Source organism: Ascaphus truei, chromosome 17, assembly GCF_040206685.1.
Source record: "Ascaphus truei isolate aAscTru1 chromosome 17, aAscTru1.hap1, whole genome shotgun sequence".
Taxonomy (NCBI): Eukaryota; Metazoa; Chordata; class Amphibia; order Anura; family Ascaphidae; genus Ascaphus; species Ascaphus truei.
The window spans coordinates 13,900,373-13,912,720 of record NC_134499.1 but is presented as its reverse complement, the minus strand read 5'-3'; the positions used below and the strand labels follow the sequence as shown (position 1 = coordinate 13,912,720).

The 12,348-nt window shown below is 47.8% G+C and overlaps 1 protein-coding gene and 1 non-coding gene across 3 annotated transcripts in view; one reads left to right on the top strand and one right to left on the bottom strand.

The window, feature by feature from the left end:
• Nucleotides 1-12,348, top strand: part of MEI1 (meiotic double-stranded break formation protein 1) — a 94,899-nt gene that overhangs the window by 1,212 nt on the left and 81,339 nt on the right. The window contains exons 2-11 of one of the 2 annotated variants that reach the window (XM_075574020.1): nucleotides 683-806; nucleotides 2,473-2,523; nucleotides 4,210-4,283; nucleotides 4,897-5,002; nucleotides 7,482-7,685; nucleotides 8,231-8,361; nucleotides 8,455-8,569; nucleotides 9,244-9,360; nucleotides 9,775-9,874; nucleotides 10,804-10,938. In XM_075574020.1, the coding sequence (XP_075430135.1) occupies nucleotides 683-806; nucleotides 2,473-2,523; nucleotides 4,210-4,283; nucleotides 4,897-5,002; nucleotides 7,482-7,685; nucleotides 8,231-8,361; nucleotides 8,455-8,569; nucleotides 9,244-9,360; nucleotides 9,775-9,874; nucleotides 10,804-10,938 (1,157 nt within the window). The remainder of the gene's footprint in view (nucleotides 1-682; nucleotides 807-2,472; nucleotides 2,524-4,209; nucleotides 4,284-4,896; nucleotides 5,003-7,481; nucleotides 7,686-8,230; nucleotides 8,362-8,454; nucleotides 8,570-9,243; nucleotides 9,361-9,774; nucleotides 9,875-10,803; nucleotides 10,939-12,348) is intronic. The other variant, XM_075574021.1, reaches the window with a different exon arrangement.
• Nucleotides 4,656-4,728, bottom strand: TRNAR-CCG (transfer RNA arginine (anticodon CCG)). Its single transcript has one exon. It is a non-coding gene; the product is annotated as a tRNA-Arg (tRNA).

The window sequence follows — 12,348 nt, the reverse complement described above, 5'->3', positions numbered from 1 at the left end:
AGCAGTCTCCTACCCCCCCCCCCCCTTTTTTTTTTTTAAATTACCAGGACCTTAACAAGGGGGTCCCTGTAGCTGGAACATGTTAATTTCAGCTCCCATGACCCACTGCTTTCCAGAAACTGTTTAAGATAGCCGCGGTACTATCTGGTATTTAAATCCCCAGCTTCTCATGGTCCAATAGGAAGACGCAGCGGATGATGTGCGGCTTCCTGGTGGCCTTGTCAAGCAGGAGACGTTAACCTCCATTTTGTTGCCCATAGAGGTGGCTAGTACCAGTGATAGCTTCTGCGGTATTTCAGGAACCAGAGGGTCCACAGAGCTGAAAATGGCAACTTCCTGGTACCCCCTGGTTCCCATCAAGGTTAAAAACAAAAGGGGAGGTGGTTGACTTCTGCCTTAATATTAATTGCATTTCAGGCTAGATCATGCAACAGCACATCAGTACATCAGTATTGCCATCCTTGTTCCATGTCACAAGATTGGATCTGTCCAACTCTGGTCCTTGGTGCCTTCTGGGTAATAATAGTCCTGTATATCTATGCGTAATTGATGCCTGGGAAAACCAGACCTGGATTCCAGCCTGAGGGTGACGAGAGCCCGGCTGGCAAAGGTGGAGCAGGACGTGGACTCCGCCATCACTTTCTCATTCATACAATGATTTGTCATTGTCCTCCCTCCGCAGGTTGTCCGTAAGAAGCACGTGCTGTCCTGCCTGCAAATAGTCCTGCGAAGACATTCACCCAGCGTCACGGAGTTACTGGCGCACGATGGGAGAGTTTGCGCCCATTTTATAGGAACACTGCTGGGTAGCAATCATTATTATGTACAGTTCGATAAGGGGGTGTGTCAAACGTACAGCACTATTAGAGCTATGCATTGCTGACCACTGGCAGCCCAGGAGTTAAAGAGTTACAACAGGATCAGGGTGCAGTCAGGAAATATAATGCTAAGTACTGCTACTGCTTAACCTCTGAACTACCAGGTCAAACGCGCTGACAGCAAAGGGCTGAAGAAATCAATGCTAGCTACAGTTGAAATATTTGCAAGATCAGAGAGCCATGTGTGTTATTATCACAGTGCAGAGGCCACACACTAGTACAGGGACGGCCAACTCTAGTCCTCCAGCCACCAACAGGTCAGGTTTTAAGGATATCCCTGCTTCAGCACAGGTGGCTCAATCACTGACACCTGTGCTGAAGCAGGGATATCCCATATACCTGGCCTGTTGACCGCCCCTGTACTAGTGCACTGTGACCTCGCTGGGGGTCCCTGGAGCAAGTTGATTTAAGCTCTTCTGCCCCCCTACTTCCCGAGATACTTTAATGTGAAGGTGATGCCGGTAACAGCCCCAGCTGGGCACAGAAAATGATTGTTTAAAGGTGTTGCGGGCCGACAGGAAGCCGTGAGGTCATTCCTGGCGGCTTCTTACTGACCCGCATGCCTCAGGGCCTTTAAACAGGACAGAGATATGGGGGGTCCCCGGAGCACAAATAAACGCGGTTCAGCTCCCCTGCGTAAGATCTGGGTGGGGCGGTTATGCTTTAAGCCATACCACAGCAAAGTGTTTATACGCACACAGGAGAAGTGGTGGTGATGTGGGGCGCCCATGCAGTTACAATATATTCTTAAAGCTGCTGACCACGCTGCTCGTTGTTTTATTTTTAATGACTTTTGATTTATTTACCTGAACCATTGGGTCCCCCGGAGCTCCTCCATGCACCTGCAACGTTCAGTGGCGCCCCTGCATTGGCACCGGGCAAAATATGTGCCCTCCGGACATAAAATGGTAGTAGGGTCAGGGCTTGGCCCATCAGCCAATAGAAAAGCTGCTATTGCCCCGGGAGATAACATTGCAGCTTTCTGTTGGTGACCCCATGCCATGTTTGTAGTCCGGTGGCCATGTTTGTAGTCCGGCGGCCATGTCTAGGTTTTTTGTGTCAATACTGGCACAAAATAAAGTACAAATATCTGGGGGGTGAAGGGGTGGGTGGGGGAAACTGGAGGAAGAAAGGAAGGAAACTGCAGCTTTAATGTTTTTTTATTATTACAGTTTTGGGAATAGGGGGTTTCCAGGGCTGAACCCCATTAATTGCAGCTCGGGACCGCCTGCTTCCAGAGATACTTATCTCTGTAGGGGGCACCGTTATCTCTTTCCAGTTTAAATGTCTAGCTCACGCGGGTCAGTAGGAAACCTCACCGCATGAAGTCACAGCTTCCTATTGGCCTGTGTGACGCAGGACATTTAAAGCCGCCATTATGTTAGGCACACAGTTTCTCTGACTGCAGTGATACCGATACCCCCTGTAGTTGAAATGAACACGGTTCAGCTCTGAAGACCCCCTGCTTAAATCCTGTAATAATACATTTAAAAAAAGTGAAACCCATATTGCTGCTTTAAGTGGAACTGAACCTTTTAACTACATGAAATTGACACCGTGGTTTTTTTCCAGCCTCTTGTCTGTTTTGTTTCAGGAATGTTACAGAGCGTGGAAGATGGATTGGCGTTAGACCTGGTTACTGAGAGTAAGAAACACTTTGGGCCTTATTCATTATGAAAATCCCGATTAACTTCAACATGGGTTTTTGACCGACAACGTCCCGAACTACTGCTTCTGTGGATCTAGAAGGACCCCCTTTGAAAGCGGCATTTTAATACGAAGCCTTCCTTTGTTGTACAGTTGTGTTTTATGTAACATCCCCCACTATTACTTTTTACCTTTCCTATTGCAATGTTAACTGCCGTTTTTCATGAAGACCATGTGCTGTTTTTATCTTGATATCTGCCATATTTATCTCTTTCTTACATTCTGGGTTATGTGTATGAAGCTTTTGGGATTGAATTGACTCGATTAGAAAAATAGGAACATCCCTCACCCAGCAATAATATTTCAACTTATTTTTATTCTATCTGGCCTCTTGCCCACTTGTAATAGGATGTCAGTGTCTGCATCAACCAAAATCGCTATGTCTATATTGGCAGTAGCCAGATCTTCTATATATTTTGGAAAGTTGTCCGTCTGGTCACTATGCATTTGGACACCTTAAGATCGTAATCAAACCATACCATACGTATATACACTTATAATTTACACAGACACACCATACTTACGGGCAGATACACACACATATTCAATAGAAAAAAACATTGTTAAAGCGTAGTTAAGGTTTCTAAGCAAACCCTTCAAAAGTCTAGACATGTCGAAGTTAAGGTGACACGCAACCTTAACTCCCCCCTTCCCTCATGCTTTGCTGATTTCATACATGCAGTCACAAAAGACATTATTGATGACATCAGCAATGACATCAGCAATGACATGATCACATCAGAGAATGGAATCTCATTGAACTTGTCTTCCCCACACCTCTTCGAGATCAGAGCGTTCGACTTAGCAATGAAATGATGAGAGAGCATTGCCGAGCGACGCCGAATACTTTCACCTAGTGCATTATAAGTATGAAACTTCCCAGTAAATCGTTGTAATGTCGCAGTCTGTGAGATGTATGGGGGAAGATTCACTGACCTTCGGATTAGCGCACCACGTTCTCGCTTTAACTGCTATTCATGGGATCGCAGCGTGCTAACCCGTACCGTAGGCCTCGCCAGGGTGAGAGCTGGCGCTTGAGTGCTGTGACGTCAGGCGCTCATTTTGCTCAAGCAGTTCCGGGCCTGCTAGATGCGTGTGTAGGGGGGGGGGGGCGTGCCCATGATGTCACGTGAGCGGTTCACCCTCATTGGCTGAACCGCGCACGTGACCATGTCCACACACTCACGAGCGTGCAGTATTGACGCTACTATTGACTGTCACCCTGGACGAGGCCTTTGGTAAGTGAATCCATCCGATAGATGAGTGGTGCTCAAGACCTCCCAACAGGTCAGATTTTAAGGAAATCCCAGCTTCAGCACAGGTGGCTCAATCAGGCTCAGTCAACAACTGCAACACCTGTGCTGAAGCAGGGATATCCTGAAAATCTGACCTGTTGGGGGGTCTTGAGGACTGGAGTTTAGCACCCCTGTCTTACATCAGTCTGAATTTTCCCATTAGCATCTTCTCAACGGTTTCCTAGACTGTTCCTTGCCACGGATAAAGTATGAGAGATCATGTGACCAGTGGCCGCTCATATACAGTATATAATGTTTATGAGATGACCTTTGCCCCCTGCATTTGCGGTAAGGTTTTCTACACATAGTAACTACCATTTACCGTTTAGTTCTGGTGCAGCTGATTGTGGACCTGAAATCAGAGCAGTTTGTTCACTGCGCGCTGGACGAGTGCCACAAGGAGGTAATTTTATTTCCGGCTGTCTGCAAGTTTGTATTGGAAAGCTCTGTTAATTGTTTACACTACATAAATATAAAATAACATTGTTACGGTCACATGGGGGATATTGTGTCATTGCTAAAATCCCTTTAATGCTGCGTTAGTTTTGATACTGAGCAGGGTTGTTTTTTCATTTTGTGCAGTCAATAAGTTGTCATTAATTTATTATGCTAAATAACGGTTTATAACATGAAAAAGATCCCTGCTAAGTGCACTATACCTGTTTTAGACTGTGGCATTAGCATTTGCGACCAGTGAATTGTGTTACATTTGCTTTGCTGATGTTGATGGCTAGTTTGAGTGAATTAAATTACTGAAAGTCTGAAAAATAACAATCGACCCAGGTGGGACTTGAACCCACAATCCCCAGCTCCGGAGGCTGATGCCTTATCCATTAGGCCACTGGGCCATCTGCTTAATAATGACTTCATTGTAGCAGTTAAGGTCTGCTCAGAGGTCAGCCCAATGTCATTACCAGATAAGAAGTATTTAGTGAGATAAGATAGGCGTTCACAAGCTACAGGCACTGTCCTTTATAATTAGTTTCCTTCACTATCCTCATTTCTTCTGATTTCAGTTATGTAAAGTTGCCAGTATGAGAGGGAGCTTGCCTGCCTTCACCTTCCTGGGGAAGCTGTTAGATGCCGTACCAAATCTAGCTGACATTCTAGTGACTGCACATTGTGAGTGACCGTTACTCCTTCAGCCAATGGAAACTATTTCTAATGTCCTGAAAGGCCAAGTTTGTCTTTAGTTTGTCCATCTTTGTTCAGGATTCCTGTAGCATACTGATTGTGAGGTAATAAGGAAAGCTAATCAGGTTGGCATTTTATTCACTGTGTTTTTATCCTAAAATCTTGACCCGTCAAACACATAAAATATTGAAATATTTTGTAATAAATGAGTTACACAAGTTAAAATGTAAAACAAACCACGCTGGATTTAGAGAGGTGCAGCAACGTAGCGGCTCTGCCTTACTTTTAGTAGATTAGCAAGAGGTCCTGCGCTGAAGCTGGAGGGGAAATGTGAGGGAGTACTTCTGTACAGAAAGGGTAGTTGATTCATGGGATACCCTCCCAGCAGAGGTGGTAGGGGCTATTACAGGAAGGGAAGTGTCAAATGTTTGGGATCGACATCAGGCTAAATCCTAAATATGAGAGAAAGCCGACAATCAAATAAGGTCTGAGGTTATACAGCAGGTAGGGAAATGGGCGGCCACGGGAGCCACGTGGTCACCCCCCCCCCCTTCCTCCCACAAAATTAACTTTAAAAAAAATATATATTGTGCATTAGTATAAATAAAATTTCTGCGTTTATAATTACAGATTTATTTTACATTAAAAATATGTGGCGGGGGGGGGGGGGTCGCTTTGTACCCTGGAGGGATTATATATATACCCTGGGGGGTAGTTATGTGCATGAAAGGGGGGTTATAGTTATGTGACTGGGTGGGGGTAGTTATGTGACGGGGGTAGTTATTTTCCTGCAAGGCGGGTTTATACTTATGTGACTGGGGGGGGGGGGGGTTATAGTTATGTGACGGGGGGGGTTGCTATGCCTGGGGGAATTAGTTATATACCCTTGGGGGGTCGTTATGTACCTTGGGGGGGATTAGTTATATACCCGGGGGGGGGGAGAGTTTTGTGTCTGGGAGTGGGGGTTTGTTATATACCCTTGGGAGGGGGTTAGTTATGTGCCTAGGAGAAGGGGGGGGGGGGGTCGTTATGTACTCTGGGAGGGGGGGGTTTATTATATACCCTTGGGGGAGGTTAGCTATTGTGCCTGGGAGGTGGGCGGGGGGGGAATTAGTTATATACCCTGGAAGGGGGGGGGGGTAGTTATGTATCTGGGAGGGAGGAGAAGGAGGTGTAAACCTGGGGTTTAGGGTATGAGTGTCACGCTGTTCTGCCCGCAGACCAGACTAACCCCCAATACTGGGGGGGAGAGTTAGTAACCACACACCCGCAGTAGTGAGAGCGCGCCCGGAGTGTGGGTTGGGTAGCGTGGCCAAGGCCAGGGGCACCAGGGCTGATGGTGTTACTTGCCAGATCCGGGCGTAGAGAAGGTGCCGTAGTAGGGTCCGAAGCCAAGAGTCGAAGGTAACAGAGTTCCGGGTAGTAGAGGTCCAAGTGCCGAGTTCGAGGGGTCCGAGAGGTAAGCGTGGTCGAGTGGAAGCCGAGGTCGTGGAGCCAGAGTGGGTAGGAAGACAAGCCGATTCGGTAACAGCTGAAACAGAGAGAGCGCTGGGCACAGTATCCAGCAGCACTAGGCAGACGAACTATGCAGAGCGAGGTTGGAGAGGAATCACAGGGGTAATAAAGTGAGGAGGGCCAATGGGAGGGAGAGGCGGAGCAGAGGCGAGCCCAGGAGCCCTTTGTGATAGGGCAGGGGTTAATGGCCTGGTTTGCTGCAGGTGAACAGTAGAAGGGCGTGAGACTGAGAGCTGGGACGGCCGGGGGGCGGAGCTACACGGCCGGTGCAGTGAATAAATTAAGTTGAGAGGCGCGCGCCCTGTAAGGGAAGCGGGCACGCGTCCAGCAGTAGCGTCGGCGGCGTGTGTGAGAGCCGCGGGGGGGGGGCGGAGGGACGGCCCGTGATGCAGAGCAGGGGCGGAGGAGACCGCAGCCAGCGGAACAGGGAGGGGAGGGCAGCGCCGAGGGCGGCGTGTGCCCTGATTCCTGACAGTGAGCCTGCGGGGGCAGGGAGGGGGGGGAGCAGAGTGTGCTTATCTGCAGTCTTGGAGGACGGAGAGAGGGCCTGCTAGAGTCCTGCCGGAGGGGTCCCGCACCGCAAAGGGGCCTGTCAGAGGGTGTCTGCAGAGGTAACTGTCAATTGCACCGGCCTCCAGCAGGCCCCCTCTGAGAGGCCCCTCCACGGACCTGGCACATGTTAGGGTCGCATGACTCACTTGCCCGGGACAGTAGTCCCAGCTGTCCCCCCCTGCTGGCGGCCCTGCTCCTACATGGAATCCACCTCTGGGTGACTTCGTTTGCCTAGTGCTTAAACCGGCCCTGCAAGTGGTTCTTATCTGCCGTCAAATCCCGTTTCTATGTAGGTTAGTGCCATAGTTTGTTACGATATTGAATTGCTTCATTTTTCTGAGGCCATTTTAAGCGTATCCATTGATGGCGCGTTCTCGTGTGCATTATTTCTCCTGAATAGGTAACCTCACGGAGCACTTGGCACGGGGATTGATGTATCCTAACGAAGCGGTGAAAGCTGCCGTCTGTTACGTGTACGGCAAACTCTACTCCTTACAGCCGGCCGCCGAGAAACTCTCCCGTCACTTTACCGACAAACTGTGCGGCATTTTTCTGGCTACGCTGGAGACCGCGCAGACGAAGGAGCTGCAGATCAATTGCATGGGTGAGGCTGGGATAGAGATACGGTTTGGCTTTGCAGTCAGGAATACATGTTTCTTTTTGTGTGCTGGGCTTTTGCAGAGCTGAAGGTCTCCCCAGCTCATTTGGCCTTATTCATGACACGGAGATACTGCGATCAGCCGTTTCACAGCTTAATAAATAAGGCCCTTTGTGTTCTCATGCTTCAAGGCTATTGCTTTGAAAATAAATTTTACATTTGGGTTGTGTATTGGTGGTTAGTAGATATTGTAATGTTTATTGGGGGAAGAGGGGGTACGTGAAGGGCCAAGTACTCCCTCTGCCCCCAATAAACCTGCTATTGTGCCTTAACCCCTTCACTGGGATACCGGCACCCCATAACAGGGCCTGTATCTCGGGAAGTAGGGGGTCCCCGAGGCTGAAATCAACGCGCTTCACCTCTTATACATATGTATACATGTATTGATAAACAGTTGAATATCTCAGGTCCCCAAAGAGTTATCAGTATTGACGTGGTTCGGGATATGTTTGAGATCCCCGGGTGTAACCCGTTACTTGACTACTTTCCAGGATTACTCAAACAGCTGTTGAGCTTCGACCATTTTGTCTCAGCGATAATGAGCGAGGCGGTGTGGGCGGGAGATTCGGACAGCACACAGGCGTTGCAAGCGCAAAACCCCCTGCCCCTAGTCCTGAAAAAGGTAATCCTCCTCGTGGTTATAAATGCAGTCAACAAAAACACCCCACTGCAACCTGCCCCGGTGTTATTTATACGGATGTACCCGCTGTCACAGTTACTGCTGTCCAGGGAAGAAATATTGCAGATTGCGAGTGCTCAATGCATCGCTGCCGTCCTAGTGCATTCTCCAGCAAAGTATGCCCCGGCCTTCATCCACGCCGATATACCAGGTAACATCCATTGTAAGACATTACACACAGACGTAGCCAGGCTTATTTTTGTTGATTTCTTGATGAAGCGCTTGAGGGCGCGGAACGCGTAGGAGGTTCATTGCGCCTCCGGTTTTACCCATTGGGCAAATAAAGTTATATTTTTTTTCTCTTTTGGAGTCCACTTCTCGCTCTCTTTTTTTTTCTTTCAGCGTGTTCGCAATGTTTCGACTTATTTTTGTTTCTTCGGGTGATCCTTTCGCTGAGGGAGGTCTCATTCGCAAGTAATGGGCCACCTGCAGCGATGCAAAAGTCAATGGGGCTACACCTGGATACATAGAAAGACACCAGACATTTAGAAAGCGGACAGCGAATATAACCCGTGTGGCTATGCCCCGGCCCGTCACCAGAATGTATGGGGGCCAGGACACTAATGTGTAACCCAGGACCCCAAGTGAATGAGCAAGGGGTGGGTGGCGCTGACGGATTGATCGATTGGAAATACCGCGGTCCAGTACAAGTAGAGGAACGTTTACAGTCCTATTGTTGTGTAAAATGTGTGTGGGTCTGTAACGTTATACCTGTAGATGCTTTCCCGTTGGATGAATAAAAAGTCCTGGTGTGAGTTTGGGATCTTTTCCTGATACCCCACTACGGATGGAAGGATTTTGCAGTTACTTTTGTTTATGTCACAGAGTTTTTGTTTGAGCATCTGATGAGCACAAGTGAAGTCCTGACCTGGTCCCTGTACTGCTGCCTCCTGCTTATGACCGAAGAGAGACTTTTCTTCTCCAAGTGTCACACAGTGTATGGTAAGCCGAAAGCTCAGCCTTCCCCTTCCCTAAAATACAAACCTGTTTATCACACAGCCCACACATGCTGCACTTTGTCCTGCATCTGTTGGACTTCACGCTAACTGCAGCACTGTTGCGGTGATTTCCAAACTTTGCAGCGACGTGTTATCATGTCATTGTTTGTCATGGTCGTGTAGAGGACTTCCTGTCCATGGAAGTCATTGTGCTGCCCTGATCGGGACTCATTGTGCTGCCCTGATCGGGACTCATTGTGCTGCCCTGATCGGGACTCATTGTGCTGCCCTGATCGGGGCTCATTGTGCTGCCCTGATCGGGACTCATTGTGCTGCGCTGATCGGGACTCATTGTGCTGCCCTGATCGGGACTCATTGTGCTGCGCTCTTTACACTTTTACCTTCCTTGAATTAATAGGCATCGAGTCTGTGGTAAGAAGTTTAAAAGACGTATTGAGGATGGACAACATGGAATTGCACAAGCAGGGGCTCCTGCTGCTTACCGAGATCCTGAAGAGGTGGGAGGACTCGTGTATCAATGCTCAACCGAATGTGCTGAATGTTGTAGTAACACTGCGTACGTAGCTTCATTATCTCCACGTGCAGATAATATACGTTGTATACTTGATGGATGAATGAAAAAAATAATAATATTCAAATTGAACAGTTAACCCCTTCAATATCATGTGACATCAGACAACCTTTTGCTGAGAAAACAGCTAGTGTACGTAATTGTTTCAATGATACTTTCATTAGCGTGATATTGTTACTGTACAGCGCTTCCCCTGTGAATCACCGTGTTTGGAAGTTGCCTTGCATCACATTTCCATAAGAGCGGTGGCACAATCCTTCTAACAATGTTTTCCACTGAATGATCTGCTGTGTTGGTCTTTTACTGCGGTGATTCCCAACTGCGAGGCGTCTCCAAGGGGGTTCGACAAAAAATATATATGTACTAGCAGCTCCCAGGCAGTATAGCGGGGTCCTGAACCCGCGTGGGGGCTGCGCACTTAGTAAGGCCCAAAACTGCACCGTAGTGTGGGGGGGTATCACTGTAACTTACAGCATGAGCTTCCCCATAATGCTTTGCATCCATAGCACCAAGGCATTGTGGGGTGTGACTTTGGAAGCTCCCGCAGTGAGTGACAGCTATGCCCCCCATGCAGCCTGCACACACTGAGGGGCAGTTTGGGGGATTATTAATCGTGTGTTCCCCCCACGAGCTCAGGACACTATACTGCCTGGGATCGCTCACACAGTTGTGTTAGCAGAAGTCTGATGAGTCGGCGATAGGATTTATTATTTAGGGTTTCCCAGTACTAACATTTTCTAGCAGGGGGAACACAGTGTAATAAAGGCTAACAACGACTGGAATATCCCCTACTGACCGCTAGCTTTACATGAACAGGAACACCAGGACATTGCTGTCTTCTTGTGACCGTTACAGGCAGCCCGTGGAAATCAAGCTGTTTACTAACCCAGGGATTTTCAAAGCCACCACTGATGTGCTGCAAGAGGCCGTTATCTCCCCAGTCCTGGAAGTGGCCGTGGAAGCCATTAGTGCCGCGGCAGCATTTCTCAGGTTAATATAAACTGTTATTGCCATGTTATGGTATAGAGAAGTTGTATCAGGCTCTGTGAAAATGCAGCACATTGAAACTCAGTAGGAGCCAACGTAGTGTGATGTGGTCGAACACATTGTTATTTTGTCTTCTAGTTGGTTTGAAAATCTCTTTATATGACTTAGATTGTAAGCTCTTCGGGGCAGGGACGCCCTTTTCCTAATGTTACTTTTATGTCTGAAGCGCTTATTTAATTATGTGTTATATGATTGTCACGTGTATTACTGCTGTGACGCTCTATGTACATAGATGGCGCTATATAAATAGAGATATACATACATATGGGGCTGACTGAGAGAATTCACCTCACTTTCCAGGCAATTTCTAGTCCATGACAGCAAATCTTTTCTTGTTCACATGTGACTTGAACGCAGTCTCTGTCGGAGGGGACTGCAATGCTTGGCAGTAATAATACATTGAAGGCCCCTCCAAAAGCAAAGAGATAATCTCATATTGTCACGTCTAATGACACCTCAATTTTAAATAGATGGCCTTATGTCAGTGACTCGGGATTGTACAGCCAAGCCCGGTAATACTCTATATCAGTGATTCCCAGACAGGTAATACTCTATATGAGTGATTCCCAGACAGGTAATACTCTATATCAGTGATTCCCAGACAGGTAATACTCTATATCAGTGATTCCCAGACAGGTAATACTCTATATCAGTGATTCCCAGACAGGTAATACTCTATATCAGTGATTCCCAGACAGGTAATACTCTATATCAGTGATTCCCAGACAGGTAATACTCTATATCAGTGATTCCCAGACAGGTAATACTCTATCTATATCAGTGATTGCCAGACAGGTAATACTCTATATCAGTGATTCCCAGACAGGTAATACTCTATATCAGTGATTCCCAGACAGGTAATACTCTATATCAGTGATTCCCAGACAGGTAATACTCTATATCAGTGATTCCCAGACAGGTAATACTCTATATCAGTGATTCCCAACAGGAGTTTGCCAGATAAATAAGTGATGCCGAATCCCAGGCAGTATAGCGGCTTCCTGAGCTCGTTTGGGGACTGCACACTTACCAAATTGCTCCCCACAATGCATTGAATCCACAGCAGCACGGCATTGTGGGGTGTGACTTTGGAAGCTCCCGCAGTGAGTGACATCTATACCCCCCATGCTGCCTGCACACACTGAGGGGCAGTTTGGGACCTTATTTAGCACGTGTTCCCCCCCCCCCCTCCGAGCTCAGGCCACTATACTGCCTGGGATCGGTCACACAGTGTTAGCGATAGGCAATAAGATTAATTAGGGGTTTGCTAGCAGGGGGAGCCCAGTGTAACAAAGGTTGGGAACCTCTGATCTATAATGATGTGTAGCTCTGTCCCGGCCACAGGGGGTGTAC